The following is a 22,262-nucleotide window of genomic DNA, read 5'->3' on the forward strand; positions in this document are numbered from 1 at the left end:
GCACTGACATCTATATCTTTACTGTGAATGAACAAGAATCTTACTTAAAATTTAAGTGAACATTTTAATTAAAAATATTTTAATTGAATTGTCAACTGCACATTTAAAAAATAGATATGGCATATTAACTTTACTAGTATTTTATGTTTCAATGCAAGTTTTGGCAAAGAACCATATAATCCCATAACCTCCTGGCATGGATCAAGTTCAGTACTATTCATCCAACAAGGCTGTTTATAAAATAAACTTTTCCATTAAAAAAAAAGTGCAAATACTGTAGGCAGTGGATTACAACTTCAGGTGAGAACATGAGGTGGTGGCTTGATTTAGGAAGCCTGGATCTGATCCCAGTTCCACCCCTATCTGAAATTCTTAGCACCTGTTTCCTGAGGTTCTTTATACCTCCAGTTCTCAAAAGCTCTAACTAGAAAGAGGGCTCTTGAAATAATCATAAACTTGGTTTCTTTTCATGTCAAAGACTGAGGAGTGTTGCCTTAGGAACAAAAGGTTTTAAAACACTTTCAATTCAGTGCTTCAAAATAAGGGATTTATTTAGTGCATTAGTCTGGCAAATGGGAATCAAAGAAATAACTTTCCCCAGGAAGCCACCAAAGGTTCTAGAAAGCACTTGGCTAAAATCAAAAGAAATGTTCAAGTGAGTCAGCCTGGTCAAGGACTAAATCCCTCCAAAAAATAAGAGTGGCCTTGTACCCAGGACCTCAGACTTAGTACTAAGCCTTACCTGCTTATAGGATGTGTGGTATGGCAGAATTCTAATCCTGATTTGACATCTTCTTCAGGTGGTTGAATCATAGGGACTATTTCATCTGACTCATTTGCTCTAATTTTAGTAAGTGTAAAATGAAGACACTGGGTTACTTCCTAAAGTAAGTCACTACATTGAAGCTCAATGAGACATGGTTGCTAGACCAAGGACTTTATTTAATAAAGGAGCACAGAAGGGTTCCTTTGGTGTCAGTATATTTCCTATGGTGTTTTGGGAATAGTTAGACACCCTAAAAATGAAAATACTTAATCATTTTCTGGAGTCTCCTCAACCCACTTAGGAGATCTCTAAAACAAGGTCTCTTCACCATTTTACCAAGATTATTTTTCTCCTTTTCAAAATTTGCAAAATGGAAATGTCACCAAATGGTCATCTCTGGCACTTTGCTCTAAGAATAGCTTGCCAGGTTGACCTCAACTATATGGGTAAACTCCCCAGTTACTGGGAACAGGTATGTAGATGCTCGTGGATAACTCAAATTGACATGACCAAAACTAAGCTCATCTTTCCCTCCAAGGTTGATCTGCTTCCTGGGTTCTCTAATTGTGGTCCCACCAAACACCTACTTACTAAACCTGAAAACTTCACCAGCATTCTGCAGGAGTTTCCACATTTAATGAATCATCAAGGCCTCTTGGTATTACTTCCTAATTAGAAAATATGAGGTTCTCTCTTCTTTTTCTTATAAGTATGACCTGGTTCATTCCTTCATCTTTTGTCCAAATTTCTGCAACAAATATCGAATACATTCTCCTGCCCATTGTGGAATGACTTTGAATTAGCTCATCAAAATTCTCTCTTTGTATTTAAAAATACAAAAAGCCATTCTGAGAGCAAAGGAGGAAGAAGCACCAACTTCTTTCCACCACATTCTCTCACCTCAAACCTTAGAATAGGTTCTGGCATGGATAGGATGTGTAGGGTGGAGGGTATCTGTCCATTGTGGATCAGCTCTGTGTGTGGCCTGATTGATTCTTGCTCATGTGAAAGAGAAACAGGCCACCAATTGAAAAGGGTAGCAGCAATTCCAAGCACAAGCATGCTCAATGGCCAGGCCATAGATACTATCTTGAGCTCTCCTCCTTTCTATTATAGCAGAAACCCTCTTTTTTTCCTCCCTTAGGAAGGAGACTTATTTTTCATTCATTTATTTTCCTCTTAAAATCAGGGCATAGAATTCAGGGTCTAATATCTTGGAATTAACTTCTTTAACCTTCATTAAAGACAAGTTTGGTACTTGGGAATCATGACATTCTTTGATTCACTGAGTTGTTAAAAATAAGTTTACTCAGTACTTAGCAAAAAAAACAGTCTATGCGACTTAATTTTCACTATTCTTAAAAAAATTGCCAATACTTAAACGTAAATTGTAACTATCCTCTTGTCCTCTTCCAAGGTAATTTCTAAGAGAACTTTAGGAAATTCCCTGTACATTGCTTCTTACTCCCTCAGGTAGAACTTCCTGACAGTCCCCATAGAGAAGCGTCCGAAGGGCAAATCTCACCATGCCTCTTCTTCACTTACCGATCACTCACTTTGCCCCCAGGATTATTAACAGCCATCAAAGTCCCCTGTGTTGAGCCGATGATCTCCTTTTGGTCCCTGCACTACATAGTCATCACACTTAGGCAACTCTTGCATTTACTGCACCAACCATGCTGGGATTTCTTTTTCTTTCTAGCATTCTCTTTCTATTCCTCTTCCTAGAATATAATCCCATCCTTCCCTTTATATCAGCAAATTTGCACTCATCTTTTAGGACACAGTTTAGTTCACTCTTCCATTTCCTCTGATCTCAATGACTCCCTGTCCTCTCTAACCTGGGTATACAATTCTGTCATGCTGTGTTCCCTGTCATGTTTTAATTTCCTATCTATGTGTTTGTTCCTTCATGGGTCTATTCATCTACCTCCAGATGCTGGCATAGAGACTAACAAGAATAGAAATCCATTAGTGTTTCTGAAATAAATGTATAAATGAAAGACTCTTGAGTTCATCAGGATTGGTTTCCTCAGCAGAACTTCTATAAGGCCTAAAGGTGGCAGTATCTAGCCAGGATAAAAAAAAAAAAAAAAAAAACAACAACAACAACAAAAAAAAAAACGAATGAGCAAGTTCAAAAGAATTAACTGCTCCTTTTTACATGTGCCTTTCACAGTTTTCTAGAATTCTGTTTCTCTTTTTCAGTAGATTTCAGGAAAATGAAGGCACAGTAGAAAATTCTGTGCTTGATGGAGACACCAAACAAACCCTGAAATGCTGGACCAGCTGAACATCTTGTATAACACCCATCGTTCATGAATTCTGTCATGTAGGACCTAGGAGCTACTTCAGAAAATGGGAAAATGTAAAGAAAGTGGTCTAATCATTACATGAACCATTTTACAGCTTTCAAATAACCTCAGAGTATGAGATAGTTATTGAGGAAATTGCTTAAACTTTCCCCACCCCATGAATCCAAGTCTTTCTTTGTATATATTAGTTAAATTTATTTATATTTAATCCTATGGGATGATTCCATTCCTTCTATTTAAGTGTTCTATGTCCTTCACACAATTCCTCAACTATAGGTTCTAAATAAATCTAGATTGAAAGAATGGTTTAGTTCAGTGTTCCCTAAGCATATCCTTTGGTGGTTGTGGTAGTCTTCATTTTATATTCTCTCTGGTCCTGTGTCAGTGAACTTGTAACTGGGTAGTCGAGACATTTGAATTTTTATCACAGCGGGTATCATGCTGAATAATCATTGTTCATTGAATTGTCTGGCAAAAAACTTGAGGGTGGGACCAGTCTTAGCTGGGGACAATCAGTATAATCAATTCAGACTTTAAGTGAAGATAGTTTAATAGATGTTCCCCACCCAGAAATATAAACAAGATCAATCACTCCGACAAGGGATGATGAAGTTTCCAGGGTCTTGCCCCTAGGTCTGAAGGTCAGGTCAGGAAAGAGAGTTACCAGAATCTGGCCAGCACTGTAGCCATTGAAGAGGGGTTGCCTGTCAGGAGTAGTGGCGAACAAGATAGAGAATTGCTGGTGATATGATTAACCAATCCAAAACAGAGGCAAATCCATGAAACCTTACTTTGGTGTCCTTTTGAGTACTAACAATTCATCACCAATTCCTTTATCATTATGATAGTTCCCTTGCAAAATTCAGGTTTTGATTTCATTTGTCTACCAAACAAAATTATAAAGCAATGGCTATTTTTCTCATTGTTATTAATGAAAAATAGCTTCTGATCAGCACAAAATAGCTAAGGTTACCAGCCAAAAGACAGGTAGCTGGACCTTTTTATTACCCTCTGCAGTCTTATCAAGAAAAAGGGAAAAAGGGAAAAAATTGCTTTCTTAATATCTAAGTTAGCTCCTTGCCCCAGATTCTCTCTCTCAGTCACAGGATCCTCTAAGATCATGAACCATTTCTAATATGTGTTAAGATTTGATAAACTGGTGTTCTGAAGGGAAATTAAAGTCAATTTAAAATTTGCAATTGACTTTTGTGTCCACCACCATCTCCTTTTACAACATAAATGCATTATATATGTAAATATGAAAGAGATTGGTTATTGTGAAGAGGAAAATTACTGGGACAAAAAAAAATTCATTTTTTCTACCATAGTAACCAATTACTTGAAAAAGGGAAAGAATGGCTTAGCTCAGTGTTTCCTACACATTTGCTTTGGTGGTTGTAGTAATCTTCATTTTCTATTCTCTCTGATCCTTAATGCTTGGAACCCTAAGTAGGATATTCAGCACTGTACTTCAAATCATATTCACTCTGCAGTGCAGCTGAATTCTGTCTTTTCATTTAACACATTTTCTTTCCCTGAAAAATGGAAGAGGATAATCTAGCTCTTTGAGAAGAAAGACTGCAAATTTGCATCTTTTTTATTGCACTCTTTTGAGCATTGGTTTTGAGATAACTATTTTGTAAACACTTCTCATATTCTGAGAACATACAAGGCTGCATTCAGGTGTAAGAGGTTCATAGATATTAGACGCCCAGTATTGGTAATAAATGTGCAGTTTGTTTCCCATCTAGTAGTAGCTGGTTTATCTCTGGAACTTTGTGTCCACAATCTGGTTTCAGGAAGAATCAAGAACATAAGTACTGTTTTGTCATCAACCATTAACTTTTTTAAACTGTAGTTAATCCTGTGTACGATTAACTCAGTTTTTAAGGACCCAACATTTGAAAATACGGTAGAAAAAACCAGGATAAACTTTGTTCTGTTTTAACAAGTATTCCCAAAGTGAGAGTCAAGTCTGTGGTCAGACATCCTTTGAAAGAAGGACAGAACATTCCCTGAGGGAGTGGGTGGATGTTGGATTTAGGAAACACTTGGTTTCCTTACAACTTTCATGGGGAAAAAAGCCATATTAAAATTGAAAAGTAGTGAAAAGAGTGTTTAAAGTGGCTACAATGTTCTCAATTCACTTGGCACTGGTCTCAACAGGGGCAAAGGGGCCCATCTGCCTTGGTCACAGTTGAAGAGAGAAATTATGCTGATTAGATATGGCAGTGGGTGCCTCAGTTCTCAGCTGCTTGGCTACAGAGTAGCTGTGGTGGACATCCAATCTGGACTTTATTTATTTATTTTGGTATGACCTTGTGTACAGCAAAAGAACTTACTTTCTTCTCCTAGCTGGGAACATGGATTTGGCTAAGAAAAGAGGAGTTTCTTGAGACTGTGGATGTTGGGAGCAGGGGAGGCAATGCTTTCTGAGAGGGGCAGGACATAGCCCACAACTCTACTGGGGTGAAGGACCTTTTTATTGACCTTTGAGATTTTGGATCACGATGACTTTGGTGCTGCTCTATAAATGAGGAGATAAAAGGAGATTACCTACTACATTCTCACTATTACTTCTGCATTCCATGAAGAGGGGTAAGGGCTTGTCAGTACAGTCTTTGGGGCAGTTCTATGAGAAAGTGGGAGAACATAGTCTCCAGTGAAGAAAAATGAGAGAGAGTTATTCAGTACCCAGGGCCTTGTGCTCCAACTTATTTCCCCAACCTCCATTCACTTGATGTTCGGTTGCTACACAGATAAGAATGGTGAGTCAAGTTCTAAGTGTCAGATGACTGTCTTGTTAATACATGTGTTTGAGTATAGTTCAAATATAGTATGGTTAATATGAATTGTCAACTTGTTGAATTAAGTGACTTTTGTGTGTGTTCATGAGGGTGTTTTCAGAGATTATTGACATGTGGAATAGCAAATTGAGGGCACAGTCCCACCCTGAATGTGGGGAGTACAGCCTAATAGGATGGGGCCTGAACAGAAGGACAGCAAAGGAAGAAAGAAGCCAAATGTGAATGTAGGAACCATTTTTTCTTTCTCTCTAATATGGGTGTTTGGACTGTTGTTGAAATCACCTGAGGACATCACACTCTAGCTCTTTCACTCTTCCAAAGGGGGCTCTGACCAGTGACTCTCCAGGGAGTTCCCAGGCCCCCTCCATCCCTGACTGGAATTACATCATCGGTGTCTCTTCCTCTGAGGCTCCAGCTTCCTGGACTGAGCAGCTCTGGGTGACTCCAGTTCTCCACTCTGATGACTGTCACTGTGGGACTATCCAGTGTCTGATTCTGTAAAACAATCTAACAAATCCTCTTTAATAAATAAAAGGGTTGCTGGTTCTGTTCCTCTAGAGAACCCTGATTAATACAGTAGCCTTGAAGGACTCAGGTCCTAATGTGAAACTTCAGGAATATGTTTCATCAAGTCTGTACTTTTGTTCAACCTGTGGAGTGTTTGCTGTGATACGAATGTTTGTGTACCCCCTAAATTTCATGTCTTGAAATCCTAACTGCCAAGGTGATGATGTTAGGAGATGAGGTCTTTAAGAGGTGACTAGGTCATAGGAGCAGACACCTCATGAATGAGATTGGCATCCTTATAAAAGAGGTCTGAAAAAAAAATCCCTTGCTCCTCCCACCATGTGAGGACCAAGCAAAAAAGTGATATCTGCAAACCAGGAAGAGGGCTTCCACCAGACACCCAATCTGTGGTGCTTGACTGTGAACTTCCCAATCTCTCAAGCTGTAAAAAATAAGTTTCTGTTGTTTATAAGCCATTTATTTATGGCATTTTGTTATAGCAGCTCATAAATCTTATATAATATTGCTAGTATCATCCCACACATCTTAGGCAAAGTGATCCTGAGAATATGTACTGAGAAGGAAACGCTTTCAGGTATTCCAGGACATCTCCCTTCACCCCCACACCTCTTCTCCCTGGGATCATGAAGGAGAGGGATTGAGAACCTCCTGAACCACAGAAATCTAGTAGGAGACCTCATATTATTCTTCCCTTGTATGACAGGCTGTAGAATAACTCAGTATCCCCTCACTTGAGATCATGAAGTTTCCTTGGCATTAGTCTAGGAAAGCTAGAGTTGGAGTCCGCCACTATAACTCAGTACAGTTCTCATTTCACCTACCAGAAAGCTCTTCAGGCCCTCCCTGTGGCCTCCTAGGGCCCTTTCATAGGTGATGATCCAGAGTGTAGTTACTCTGCCTGAAATCCCAACAACTCAGAGTTGAGTATTTTGATGCTTCTGCACACAAAATAAGAAGGAAAGGTAGAACAGGACAGTAGACATGCTTGGAAGGCCCAAGAACAAAAGAGGCAAGGCCAGTCATCATCTTCAGGACAATACTCAGTTTTCTGTCTGTAAAATGGGCACAACCCCATGCCCCATTTTCTTGTTGGAGTAATGGTGAGAAGCAGTAGTTAAGGATACCCAGACTCTCAGTGGTGTCTGTGGACTCTGACACTCTCCTATGTGCAGAGTCTGACAACAGTTCCCCTGAGAGGATACAGGAGAATTGCACAGAAGGCTGTGAGAGAGAGGAGCTCTAAGACCACGGGTGCTTCCTTCTTTAGCTTCAGAGTCTTCAGAGTCCTGCAGACTCCATAATCTGTCAAATAAAATGACCTTGGTTGTATCACAGTCTCAACTTCAGGTTGAGCCACCAAAGAGTGAAGTGATTTTTATACATATTCTGTGAGCACGATTAAAGCTTTCACAGGTACTATCATGAGGTGGGAACAAAAGGAAATCCATGATGGTGATGTGATGTGAAATCCATGATGGTTATTCATTATTATTTGTTATTTTAACTGTACATATTTATGTTATAGAAGGATACATGTACACATTGTGTAATGGTCAAGTCAGGGTGGGGCCATGTCCATCTATGAATGTCTGTTTTCATTGAGTCCATCCTCATATTTAGTTTAAACAAGACAACTCTGTGAACTCTATTTATGTTAAATCAGAGTCTCTCATCATTCTTATCCTCTTTTCTCTACATCACTAACACTGCAATTCATATCTCATATCCCTGAGCCTCCTTTGTGGCATCATTCATGTGCAGAATGATGAGATGCCCATCTTTTGCATGACAAGGCTAAAATATTGTTCAAAGTCCTCAATCTGAAAATAAACCAAATGGAGCAAGACTAAAATGCACAGATTTTTCTGTGAAGAAAAACTGAACTGATAATATACAGTGAGCAGAAGGCAAACAAGTGCTAAAAACAAAACAACAACAACAAAAAAAAACTGGAATTAAAAACTGTGAGAGCTGAACATGACCTAAAATTCAAACCTTTCTTTTATAGGGGAGGAGGGTGGGAGAATGAAGTCAAAAGTCTTGTTGGATCAAAGCAGAGATAGGAACCAATGATTTCTTCTTAGCATAGTTTCTTTAATTCCTTTGAGTGGGACGTACCTTCCAGCCTCAGGTGTGTCTTTTCATTTTTAAGCCTCAGAACAGATGGAACTGATTACTGTGAAAAGGTCAGGGAACTATGAGTATTCCCCCAACAATCCAGAAGATTCTAACCCCTGACTAGGAAGAGCTTTAGAATTCATCCTTTGGGGCTAGCCCTCCCATCTGGTGGTGGACTTCTTCCCACCGTGATCTGCCAAGGGATTGTGTAAGCTTTGCTAGAATGTCTCCAAGTCTGTAAACAATTAGCTCTGTCTACTGCTGGACAACTAGTGTGGGGAACTTGTTTATCACATCAGACTCAAGTGCCTCTTTCTATCTTCTAGTTTTGTCCTGGTCCTGCCTTGCAGACCCTTGGAAACAGGTCTGATCTTTTTTCCATGTCAGCCTTTTCTTAGATGGCTGAAGATGATGGTCAACTTTCTTTCTCCACACTTCATCCCCAGTTTCTTCAACAACTTCTGTCAACTATTATGTCTTCACATATGTTTTACACCCCTTCTTTTTTTTCTAGGACTATGGTTAAACATATTAGTTCTCTTTATGCTGTCCATCCTCTCAATAGTGCTCTCTTCCTTTTTTCCTATATTTAATTTTGGGAAGTTTCTATTTTTTCTTACAAACTCATTAATCTTTTCTTCTGTAGCATCTAACCTACTGTTATTTCTATCCCAACCCATCCAGTATATTGTTCATCCACATGTCTAAAAATCCAACTTGGATTTATTTTTTTCTTATTGTGGTAAGAAACACACATCATAACATGTGCCATCTTAACCATCTTTAAGAGTACTGTTCAGTAGTGGTATCTATACTGAAATTATTTAAACAGAGCTCCAGAAAATTTTCATATTGCAAAACCAAACTCCATACCCATTAAATAATAATTCCTTATTTTCCCTTCCTCTAATCCCCTGATAACCACCATTCTAATTTTCTGTTTGTATAAATTTGGCTATTTTAGATATCCCATATAAGTGAAATCATATAGTAGTTGTCTTTTTGGACTGGCTTATTTCACTTAGCATAGTGCCTTCAAGTTCATCCAGGTTGTATCATATGAAAAAATTTCTTTTTTATTTTAAGACTGCATATTATTCCATTCCTTCATATTTCTTTAACCATTTACCTGTCAATGAGCATTTGGGTTGCTTCCACCTTTTTGCTATTGTGAATTGTGTGACTATGAACATGAATATGCAAATTTCTCTTTGAGGCCTTGCTTTCAGATCTTTTGGATATACATTCAGCAATGGTATTGCTGGATTGTATGGCAATTCTATTTTTAAATCTTGGAGAAAAGGCCATGAAGTTTCCTAAAATGGTTATGCCATTTCATAATTCCATTAACAATACAAAGGAGTCCCAGTTTCTCCATATCCCCTCCAACACTTGTTAGTTTCTGTTGTGTTTTTTTCAGTTTTCTTCCTACTGGGTGTGAGATATCTCACTGTGGTTTTGCTTAGCAGTTCACTGATGATTAATGATTCTGAGCATCTTTTCACATACTTGTTGCCCATTTTGATATTTCCTTGGAATTAATATTCATTTGTATTCTTAGTTCACTTATTTGATTTTTTTGATGTTAATTATGGAAATGGCTTAATATTCTGGGTACTTAATTCTTTATCAGAATATGATTTGCAAATATTTTCTCCTATTTCATAGGTTACCTTTTTACTCTGTTGATTGTATACTTTCTTTTTTTTTTTTTATTTTATTGTAAACAAATGGGATACATGTTGCCTCTCTGTTTGTACATGGCGCAAAGGCATACCATTTGTGTAATCATAAATCCACATACAATAATGTTGTTTGATTCATTCTGTTATTTTTTCCCCTTCCCCCCACCCCTCCCACCCCTCTTTACCCTCTATACAGTGCTTTCTTCCTCCATACTTGCCCCCCTCCCTAACCCTAACTCTAACCCTAACACTAACCCTTCCCTCCCCCCCATTATGTGTCATCCTCCACTTATTAGCGATATCATTCGTCCCTTGTCTTTTTGAGATTGGCTTATATCTCACTTAGCATGATATTCTCCAATTTCATCCATTTGCCTGCAAATGCCATAATTTTGTCATTCTTTATGGCTGAGTAATATTCCATTGTGTATATATACCACAGTTTCTTTATCCACTCGTCAATTGAAGGGCATCTAGGTTGGTTCCATAGTCTGGCTATTGTGAATTGAGCAGCTATGAACATTGATGTGGCTGTATCTCTGTAGTATGCTGATTTTAGATCCTTTGGGTATAGGCCAAGGAGTGGGATAGCTGGGTCAAATGGAGGGTCCATTCCAAGTTTTCTAAGGAATCTCCACACTGCTTTCCAGAGTGGTTGCACTAATTTGCAGCCCCACCAGCAATGTATGAGTGTACCTTTCTCCCCACATCCTCGCCAACACCTGTTACTTGTATTTTTGATAATCGCCATTCTAATTGGGGTGAGATGGAATCTTAGGGTGGTTTTGATTTGCATTTCTCTTATTACTAGAGATGTTGAACATTTTTTCATATGTTTATTGATTGCTTGTACATCTTCTTCTGTGAAGTGTCTGTTCATTTCCTTAGCCCATTTGTCGATTGGATTATTTGTATTCTTGGTGTAGTTTTTTGAGTTCTTTATAGATTCTGGAGATTAGTGCTCTATCTGAAGTATGATTGGCAAAGATATTCTCCCACTCTGCAGGCTCTTTCTTCACATTACTGATAGTTTCCTTTGCTGAGAGAAAGCTTTTTAGTTTGAATCTATCCCAGTTATTGATTCTTGCTTTTATTTCTTGTGCTATGGGAGTCCTATTGAGGAAGTCTGGTCCTAGGCCGACATGTTGAAGATCGGGACCTACTTTTTCTTCTATAATCTGCAGAGTCTCTGGTCTGATTCCAAGGTCCTTAATCCATTTTGAGTTGAGTTTTGTGCAGGGTGAGAGATATGGGTTTAGTTTCATTCTGTTGCATATGGATTTCCAATTCTCCCAGCACCATTTGTTGAAGAGGCTATCTTTTCTCCATTGCATATTTTTGGCGCCTTTGTCTAGTATTAGAAAGTTGTATTTATTTGGGTTTGTGTCCGTGTCCTCTATTCTGTACCATTGATCTACCTGTCTATTTTGGTACCAGTACCATGCCGTCTTTGTTACTATTGCTTTGTAATAAAGTTGAAGTTCGGGTATTGCGATACCCCCTGCTTCATTTTTCCTGCGAAGGATTGCTTTAGCTATTCTGGGTTTCTTATTCTTCCAGATGAATTTCATGATTGCTTGCTCTATTTCTGTAAGGTACGTCATTGGGATTTTAATTGGGATTGCATTGAATCTGTATAGCACTTTTGGTAGTATGGCCATTTTGACAATATTAATTCTGCCTATCCAAGAACATGGGAGATCTTTCCATCTTCTAAGGTTTTCTTCGATTTCTTTCTTTAGTGTTCTGTAGTTCTCATTGTAGAGGTCTTTTACCTCTTTTGTGAGATTGATTCCCAAGTATTTTATTTTTTTCGATGCTATGGTGAATGGGGTCGTTTTCATAATTTCTCTTTCTGAATATTCATCACTTATGTATAAAAATGCATTGGATTTATGAGCATTGATCTTGTAACCTGCCACTTTACTGAATTCACTTATGAGTTCTAACAGTTTTCTGGTGGAATTTCCTGGTTCCTCTAAGTATATAATCATATCATCCGCAAATAGGGATAGTTTGAGTTCTTCTTTTCCTATTCGTATTCCTTTAATTTCCTTGGTCTGTCTAATTGCTCTGGCTAGAGTCTCAAGAACGATATTGAATAGGAGTGGTGAAAGAGGGCATCCCTGTCTTGTTCCAGTTTTTAGGGGGAATGCTTTCAGTTTTTTCACCGTTTAGAATGATATTAGCCATGGGCTTAGCATAGATGGCCTTTACAATGTTAAGGAATGTTCCCACTATCCCTATTTTTTCTAGTGTTTTGAGCATGAAGGGGTGTTGTATTTTATCAAATGCTTTTTCTGCATCTATTGAAATAATCATGTGGTTCTTGACTTTAAGTCTATTGATATGGTGAATGACATTTATTGATTTCCGGATGTTGAACCAACCTTGCATCCCTGGGATGAAACCCACTTGATCGTGGTGCACTATCTTTTTAATATATTTTTGTATGCGATTTGCTAAAATTTTATTGAGAATTTTTGCGTCAATGTTCATTAATGATATCGGTCTGAAATTTTCTTTCCTCAATTTATCTCTGTCTGGCTTGGGTATCAGGGTAATATTGGTTTCATAGAATGAGTTTGGGAGGGTACCCTCCTCTTCTATTTCATGGAATACTTTGAGAAGTATTGGAATGAGCTCTTCTTTAAAGATTTTGTAGAACTCAGCTGAGAACCCATCTGGTCCTGGACTTCTCTTTGTTGGTAGGCTTTTGATGACCTCTTCTACTTCATTACTTGAAATTGATCTATTTAAATTTTGTATGTCCTCCTCGTTCAATTTAGGCAATTCATATGTCTCTAGAAACCTGTTGATGTCTTCGAAATTTTCTATTTGGTTAGAATATAGATTTTCAAAATAGCTTCTAATTATGTTTTGTATTTCAATCGTGTCTGTTGTGATATTTCCTTGTTCATTCCGAATTTTGGTGATTTGGGTTTTCTCTCGTCTTCTCTTTGTTAGAGTGGCTAAGGGTTTATCAATTTTGTTTATTTTTTCAAAGAACCAACTATTTATTTTGTCAATTTTTTGTATAGTTTCTTTTGTTTCAATTTCGTTGATTTCAGCTCTGAGATTAACTATTTCCTGTCTTCTACTACTTTTGGTGTTGGTCTGTTCTTCTTTTTCTAGGGCTTTGAGCTGAAGTGTTAGGTTATTTATTTGTTGATTTTTACTTCTTTTATTGAATGCGCTCCATGAAATAAATTTTCCTCTAAGTACTGCCTTCATAGTATCCCAAAGATTTTGATATGATGTTTCTTTGTTCTCATTTACCTCTAGGAATTTTTTAATTTCCTTCCTAATATCTTCTGTTATCCATTCATCATGTAATAGCATATTGTTTAATCTCCAGGTGTTGGAGTAGCTTCTGTTTTTTACTCTTTCATTTATTTCTAACTTCAAACCATTATGATCTGATAGAATACAAGGTAGTGTCTCTATCTTCTTGTATTTGCTAACATTAGCTTTGTGGCATAATATATGGTCTATTTTAGAGAAGGATCCATGTGCTGCTGAGAAGAAAGTGTATTCGCTCTTGGTTGGATGGTATATTCTATAAATGTCCGTTAAGTCTAAATTATTGATTGTGTTATTGAGATCTATGGTTTCTTTGTTCAATTTTTGTTTGGAAGATCTGTCCAGTGGTGAGAGAGGCGTGTTAAAATCACCTAGTATTATTGTGTTATGGTCTATTTGGTTTCTGAAATTGAGAAGGATTTGTTTGACATACATGGATGAGCCACTGTTTGGGGCATAGATGTTTATGATTGTTATGTCTTGCTGATTTATGGTTCCCTTAAGCAGTATGTAATGTCCTTCTTTATCCCTTTTGACTAGTTTTGACTTGAAGTCCACCTTATCTGAAATGAGGATGGATACCCCAGCTTTTTTGCTGAGTCCATGTGCATGATATGTTTTCCCCCATCCTTTCACCTTTAGTCTATGTGTATCTCTTTCTACGAGGTGAGTCTCTTGCAGGCAACATATTGTTGGATCTTTCTTTTTGATCCAATCTGCCAGTCTATGTCTTTTGATTGATGAGTTCAGGCCATTAATATTCAGGGTTATTATTGAGATATGATTAGTATTCCTGGTCATTTGGTTCATTTTATTTATTTATTTATTTATTTATTTATTTATTTATTTATTTTGAGACGACTTGGTTCTTCCTTTATTTGACAATTCCTTTAGGATGGTTCCTCCCATTGCTGATTTGTTTCTTTGTTTTTCATCTCTTCCTCATGGAATATTTTGCTGAGAATGTTCTGTAATGCTGGCTTTCTTTTTGTAAATTCTTTTAGCTTTTGTTTATCATGGAAGGATTTTATTTCATCATCAAATTTGAAGGTAAGTTTTGCTGGGTATAAGATTCTTGGTTGGCATCCATTTTCTTTCAGGGCTTGAAAAATGTTGTTCCAGGCCCTTCTAGCTTTTAGGGTCTGGATTGAAAAATCTGCTGATATCCGTATTGGTTTCCCCCTGAATGTAATTTGATTCCTCTCTCTTGCGGCCTTTAAAATTCTGTCTTTATTTTGTATGTTGGGCATTTTCATTATAATGTGCCTTGGTGTGGGTCTGTTGTAATTTTGTATATTTGGAGTCCTATAAGCCTCTTGTACTTGATCTTCCATTTCATTCTTCAGATTTGGGATATTTTCTGATAGTATTTCATTGAATAGATTGTTCATTCCTTTGGTCTGTTTCTCTAAGCCTTCCTCAATTCCAATAATTCTCAAATTTGGCCTCTTCATGATATCCCATAGTTCTTGGAGATTCTGTTCATGATTTCTTACCATCTTCTCTGTTTGTTCAACTTTGTTTTCAAGGTTAAATATTTTATCTTCAATGTCTGATGTTCTGTCTTCCAGGTGTTCTATTCTATTGGTTATGCTTTCTATGGAGTTCTTAATTTGGTTTATAGTTTCCTTCATTTCAAGGATTTCTGTTTGGTTTTTTTTCAATATCTCTAACTCTTTATTGAAGTGATCTTTTGCTTCCTGTATTTGCTCTTTTAACTGTCGATTGGTGCGATCATTCAGTGCCTGCATTTGCTCTTGCATCTCGTCATTTGCTTCCCTGATCATTTTAATTATGTACATTCTGAACTCCCTTTCTGTCATTTCTTCTGCCATGCTGTCGTTGGGTTTCATTGATGTAACATCTAGATTTGTTTGCAGCATTTTCTTTCCTTGTTTTCTCATATTGTTCAGGTATCAGTGGACCGCTGTGATAGTGCAGATTTCCTCTATTGTCTTATCATATCCCTGAAGATTTCTATTATATCCCCTCTTAGTCTTCAGTAGCCTGAAATCTTGGAGGAAGTTGATAATGCAGTGCTCCACAAGGGAGCTGACTCCCTAGGGGTGATGGCCTTCTGGTGGGGTATATTCCCTGCTAGTGGGCAGAGGTACCTTCACTTGCTGATGAATGGTCATCCAGAAGGGAAGTAGGTTGTGGGCTGATGCAAGACCAGTTTGGGCCTGTGTCTCTGATTTTACGGTCCTTTTGGGAGAACCTCACCCAACAGGGAGGAGTCACCCGGTGGGGAGGTCTCGCTGGTCGGTTTTCCTCCCAGAGGTTCCGTTCAATTCACAACTACCGCCTGGGCTGGGCAGCCTTCTTCTGCAATGTTCCCAGGGACCCGGACCTACCTCCTGGGCCTGGAAGCCTCACCCTTCGCAAACGAATCTCCTTAGGCTGCCTCTCCTCAGAGAAGCTGCCTGCAGTCCTGGAGCCTTCGCTCCGCCCCTCAGTTTGTCTGTGGGGCCCTTCCACCAAGAAGCCGTCCAGGACCCTGCTCTGCAGTTTTCGCCTGGCTATGCGGCCCCTCCTCTGAGCAGCCACCTGGAGCCCCGAGTCCCAGTGACCCGCCACACGCCTTTTCCTCCGGCAGCCACCTGTTGTTCCGTGCGATCGCTCTAAGACCAAGTGACCCACCACGCACCACTTTCTCCACCAGGCAGTCACCCAGAGATCTGGTGCGTCACGAGTCCCAAGAACTCACTGTGCACCTTCTTGTCCCGACTGCCTCCCGTAGCCCTGGTGCAGTCACTTCGAGCCCAAGCACCCCGCCGCGCTCCTCCTCCTTCTCCAGACAACCCCCTATGTTCAGGAGCGGATGCTCTGGGACCAAACCACTCACCACGCTGTTCCACCAGATAGCCGCCCAGAGCCCTGGAGCAGCTGCTCCAATTCCAAGCGACGTGCCGAGCCCGTATTTCTCCTTCTCCTCTGGGCAGCCCCCTGTGTTCAGGGTGGTCACGTTCAGTCCAAACAGCTCACCAAGCACCTTCTCCTTTGGGCAGCCTCCCAGAGCGCGGGTGGGTTGTGCCGAGTCCAAGCGCTGTGGTGAACAGCCCCCTCTTCAATGCTCCCAGCTGTCTGCGATCACTGCTCCAGCGGGGGGAGGGGCGCCTCGCCAGCAGTTCTACTTTGCAAAGATCCCTGCTTTCGGGGCTACCGCCCCGTCCAGGACTCCTGCCCGGTCCGGGACGCCTGCCCAGTGGGAGACTCTCGCCCGGCTGCTTTGAGTTGGTCCCAAGGCTCTCTATATCTCCTCTTCTTGAGTCCTGAGTCCTGGAGCAACACGAAACGCAGCCACCCTCTAGTCCGCCATCTTGAATCAGCTCTGATTGTATACTTTGATGAGCAAAAGTTTTTTTGTTTTATATAGTCCTATTTGTCTATTGCTGCTTTTGTTTCCTGTGCTTTTGATGTCATACCCAAGAAGTAATCATCAAATCCAATTTTATGAAGATTTTCAAATATTTTCTTCTCAGAGTTTTATGGTTTCAAGTTTTACATTTAGGAAATTAGTCTATTTTGACTTCTCTTTTTTATATGCTACAGGGTAAGGTCCAACTTCACTCTTTTGCATGTAGCCATTCAGTATTCCCAACAGCATTTGCAGAGACTTTACCCATTGAATGGTCTTGCCAAATCTGATCCTAACCTTCCCCCCAGCTTGGAACCTCCTACAGAATGGCCATTCTCAAGAGACCTCATGGCCAAATCAGAAAGCAATTATAACAATAAATAACACACCCCCTCATGCTATAGATATTTAAAAAGTAAGATGAGAATATAACCAATAATACAATATCAAAAATACAATAAATTGGATGAAATGGACACTTTTTTCAAAACAGGCAGAAAGAAAAAAAAAAAAAAAAACTGAATGCGCTATATGTTCTGGAACAATCCAGTTCTATCATGTGAGGACTGGCCCCAAGATGCCATGACACCAAAGAAAGAGAGGTGAACAGGCAAATCCAGAATTTTTTTTTTACTTTTTTTTTTTATTGTAAACAAATGGGATACATGTTGTTTGTCTGTTTGTACATGGGTTAAAGGCATACCATTTGTATAGTCATAAATTTATATATGGTAATGTTGTTTGATTCATTCTCTTATTTTTCCCTTCCCCCCACCCCTCCCACCCTTCTTTTCCCTCTAAACAGTCCTTTCTTCCTCTATTCTTGCCCCCCTCCCTAACCCTAACCCAAACCCTAACACTAACTCCTCCCACCCTCCCCCTTATGTGTCATCATCCACTTATCAGCGACATCATTCATCCTTTAGTTTTTTGAGATTGGCTTATCTCACTTAGCATGATGGTTTCCAATTTCATCCATTTGCCTGCAAATGCCATAATTTTATCATTCTTCATGGCTGAGTAATATTCCATTGTATATATATACCACAGTTTCTTTATCCACTTATCAATTGAAGGGCATCTAGGTTGGTTCCACAATTTGGCTATTGTGACTTGAGCACCTATGAACATTGATGTGGCTGTATCTCTGTAGTATGCTGATTTTAAGTCCTTTGGGTATAGGCCAAGGAGTGGGATAGCTGGGTCAAATGGTGGTTCCATTCCAAGTTTTCTAAGGAATCTCCACACTGCTTTCCAGAGTGGCTGCACTAATTTGCAACCCCACCAGCAATGTATGAGTGTACCTTTCTCCCCACATCCTCACCAACACCTGTTGTTGCTTGTATTCTTGATAAACACCATTCTAATTGGGGTGAGATGGAATCTTAGGGTGGTTTTGATTTGCATTTCTCTTATTACTAGAGATGTTGAACATTTTTTCATATGTTTGTTGATTGCTTGTACATCTTCTTCTGTGAAGTGTCTGTTCATTTCCTTAGCCCATTTGTTGATTTTGGGTGGCTGTAATGTGTATCAAAGGAGATATATATATATATATATATATATATATATATATGTACACATATATATAGATTCCTAGCTGAAATGTACCTGTTTATCTTTAAGCTAATATCAAAGAGTCAAGCACATTCCGGGCACCAGGGTCTAGTTGTAAAGTTTCACACACCACTGTAATGGTTTTGTTTATTTATAGAACTCTGGGTTACTCTGGGGTAATCATGGCAGTTATCACCCAAGATGGCTACAGCCATGTCAAACTGAATTATATGTATATATACTATATATAAGATAATAGCTTTAAAAAATGAATAAAAGCAGCCTCATTGCATGACCAGTAGATTCTTCCAAACATTTGAGAATGAAATAATACCAACTTTATACAAATTCTTTCAGAGTAGAAAAAGAGGAAATATTTCCTGACTCAGGTTTTGGATCCAGCAGAACTATAAAAATACCCAAAACCTGATAAGAACATTACACACACACACATACACACACACACACACACACACACACACACACAGTACTACTATGCTCATAAAAAATATGTAAATATTCTAAATAAAATTAATTCAGATAACTATAAAGAAGACAAAGTCTCATGACCAGTAGATTTATTTTCTGGAATTCAAAATTGGTTTAATGCTTGAAAAATTTAAAAAAGGAGTTGAGCATGGTGGCTCATGCCTACAATCCCAGCAACTTGGAAGGCTAAGACAATAGCATCACAAGTTCAAGGCCAGCCTCAGCAATTTAGCAAGGTCCTAAGCAATTTAGAGAGACCCTATATTGAAATTAACTTTTAGAAAAGGGCTGTGAATGTGGCTTAGTGGTTAAGCACTCCTGGATAAAATTTGTGGTACCAAAAAAAAAAAAGTGAATCTTGAAAGATTATGGTTATAGAAACAATATAAAATACTACTTTTATATACCAGTGACATACAAATAGAAAATAATTTTTTTAAAAAAACTACCTTTTATGTAATAGAGACCACCCAGTAGAACTAATTTAGAAAGTTCATAAATAGAATGAAATGTATAAAAGAATTTAATATATGATGAAGTTGATAGTTGATATTTTAATCAATGCAAAGAGACAGATAATTCAATAGTATTTACTGGATTACTTGATCATTACCTCATGCCATATATCTACATAAAAACCAGAGAGATTTAGAAATGAACACATACATTTATATACACATGCACACACATACCATAAGCAGTAGAAAACATGTGATAAAGATGAACAAAAGACCTATAAAAATCACAGCTACCAATGAAAACTTGGAAAAATATTGAAGATTAAATATAAATGGTTAACATATTTCTACAATGACTTCTGCCATATCAAAAGAAAAAGATGAAATTCTCAAAGAAAAATTGGCAATGAATTAACAATCCATGGAATAAAAGCAAATGATCAAATAAGTACTTAAGAAATTAAACCTCTATAATTGAGGAAATTAAAACCAAGTCAATCAAATTCAAAAATTAAAATTTTCTTAATATTGACCTGTATATGAAAAATGGAGATTTTTATATAATGCTCAAAAGTTATGGTATATTCACATTGTAAAATCATCTTCAGCAATTTAAAACATCATAAACATTTGCTGACATGGAATTACTTTGACTACTATTGCACACAAATTTTAAAGTGCAGAACAGTACGAACCCTATAAAATTATTTGTGCAAAAAATTCTGACAGGAAATATAGGAACATAAATATGTACTGTTTCCTAAAAGTTAATGACATGATAGCAAAGAAAAATTTGAAATATAATCATAGTTTCCCATTGAGATAAAGCTTATACAAAGGAAGTATCTGCTTCAAATATTCCCTTATCAGTATTAACTCACTAATATTAACAGAGAACATTACCTATCACTGGCACAAATTTTATTGCAAATTGTGTGTAGTGTGTCCATTTTCGTAGGATGTTTGACATTTCTGGAATTTCTTGTGAGAAGGCAATTTCTTATAAATAATACTTTTGTTTTCCTTATGTATTATTTTCTCTTAAATAAGATGTTTTATTTCTTTGCTGAATAACAAACTTGAGAGTAGGTACTCAGCAAATACTATCTCATTGGATACTCATTATGTCACTTCCTATTTTGTTTTGTTTCTTTACCTTCTGCATTTTAGTTTTATTTTGGTGCATTATAGTTGTACATAATGTTCAAAATTATCCATTTTGCATTTTGATTTAGGCAGTTGTAGACTGAAAGATGCTCCCCGTCTCCAACTCCCACCATTCATTTGTTGAATCCATAGCCACCCAAGTGACTGTATTTGGAGTAAAAAAATAATTAAGGTTAGAAGGGTAGAGCCCGATTAAATAAGATCAGTGTTATAAGAGGACACACTTGGAAACGGGTTTGCCACTTCCACTGTATGTGCTTGATCTTGGACTTCCAGCTTTCAGACTCTGCCAAATAAAGGTATATTGTTCAAGTCACCCATTTGCGTAGCCTGAGCTAAGATAGGAAGTAAAATATTTGCATAGATAACCACTTGTTGGTTCAACAGCTAGTTGGTATTAGCCTTTTCATGAGAAATGGTGTGTTTCTATAGTTTGTTTAATGAATATTGTTGATGGTGAGAAATGAACACTGTGGCTGATTATTAAAGATAAATATTAACATTGCCTAGAAACCAACACAGGAAATTGTTCTAAACCTGTATTTAATTACTTCCTTCTGACCATCTCCTAGACCTGTTTCTCAAAAATACACTAGTTCATTTTTAAAACTCCCTATGCTAGTCAGCTTTCTAATTACTGTGACAAAATACCTGAGATAATAAATTTACAAGGGGGAAGATTTATTTGGGCTCACCCTTTTGGAGGTTTCTGCCCATGGCCATTTGAGCCTATGCCTTTTTGAACTGTGACTTTTTGACTCTTCATCATGGCAAGAATGGGTGGCTAAAGAAACCCGTTCACTTTCTGGTGCCCAGGAAAGAAAAAGAGAGGAAGGGGATAGGATCCCAGTATTCTCTTCGGGGGCACATCCCCAATGACCTAACTTCCTTCCTCTAGACCCTACCTCCTAAAGGTTCTATTATGTCCCAGTAGCACCACAGGCTGGCAACCAAGTCTTTAACATGATCCTTTGGGGGAGACTTCAGATCCAAACTCTAGCACCCTATTTTGGAAAGAACTTCAAGGTGGAATTCAAACGTGGTGACAGCATATTCCACCTTTATGTACATCTTTAAAGCACCAGTTCAAATTATGGAAGGGAGTGCAAGGCACAATGGCACATGCCTGTAATCCCAGTGGCTCTGGAGGTTGAGGCAGGAGGCTTGTGAGTTCAAAGCCAGCCTCAGCAACTGGGGAGTCACTAAGCAATTCAGTGAGACCTGTTTCTAAATAAAATACAAAATTGAGCTGGGAATGTGGCTCAGTGGTCGAGTGCCCTTGAGTTCAATCCCTGGTACCCACCCCCATTATACATATACCCATATAGAGAAGTGCAAGGTAGACCAGTAGAGTAGAAGGTGAGTCGGGGGAAGGGTGGGGGAGCACCAGGGATTGAAACAGAGTAAATTAAATTTCTTGCTTGTATGATTATGTCATAATGAACCTAACTATTATGTACAACTATAATGCATCAGTAAAAAACAAAAGACAGAAGGTAAAGAAACAAAACAAAATATGAAGTGATGTGGTGAGCATCCAGTGAGATGGTATTTGTTGAGTGTCTGCTGCCATGATCTGTACAAGGTAGAGCCTCAGGTTAGTTTCCTTTCCTGGCTCTGATTTCTTCTACATAAGCAGAAACAGAAGTACTGCTGCCTACACCTCAGTAATAGGATGCAGTGGTTCTAATCACAGTTTGAGCTCCTTCCA

At 38.3% G+C, this 22,262-nt stretch overlaps 1 protein-coding gene across 1 annotated transcript in view; it reads left to right on the forward strand.

The window, feature by feature from the left end:
* Positions 1-5,830: 5,830 nt before the first annotated feature.
* LOC306669705 (alcohol dehydrogenase E chain) overlaps positions 5,831-22,262 on the forward strand; it is a 59,268-nt gene continuing 42,836 nt past the window's right edge. Inside the window, exon 1 of the mRNA XM_079153838.1 lies at positions 5,831-5,849. Coding sequence (XP_079009964.1) covers positions 5,847-5,849 — 3 coding nt within the window. The 5' untranslated portion in view covers positions 5,831-5,846. The remainder of the gene's footprint in view (positions 5,850-22,262) is intronic.

The sequence above is a fragment of the Sciurus vulgaris genome, assembly GCF_902686455.1.
Source record: "Sciurus vulgaris genome assembly, chromosome: 9".
Taxonomy (NCBI): Eukaryota; Metazoa; Chordata; class Mammalia; order Rodentia; family Sciuridae; genus Sciurus; species Sciurus vulgaris.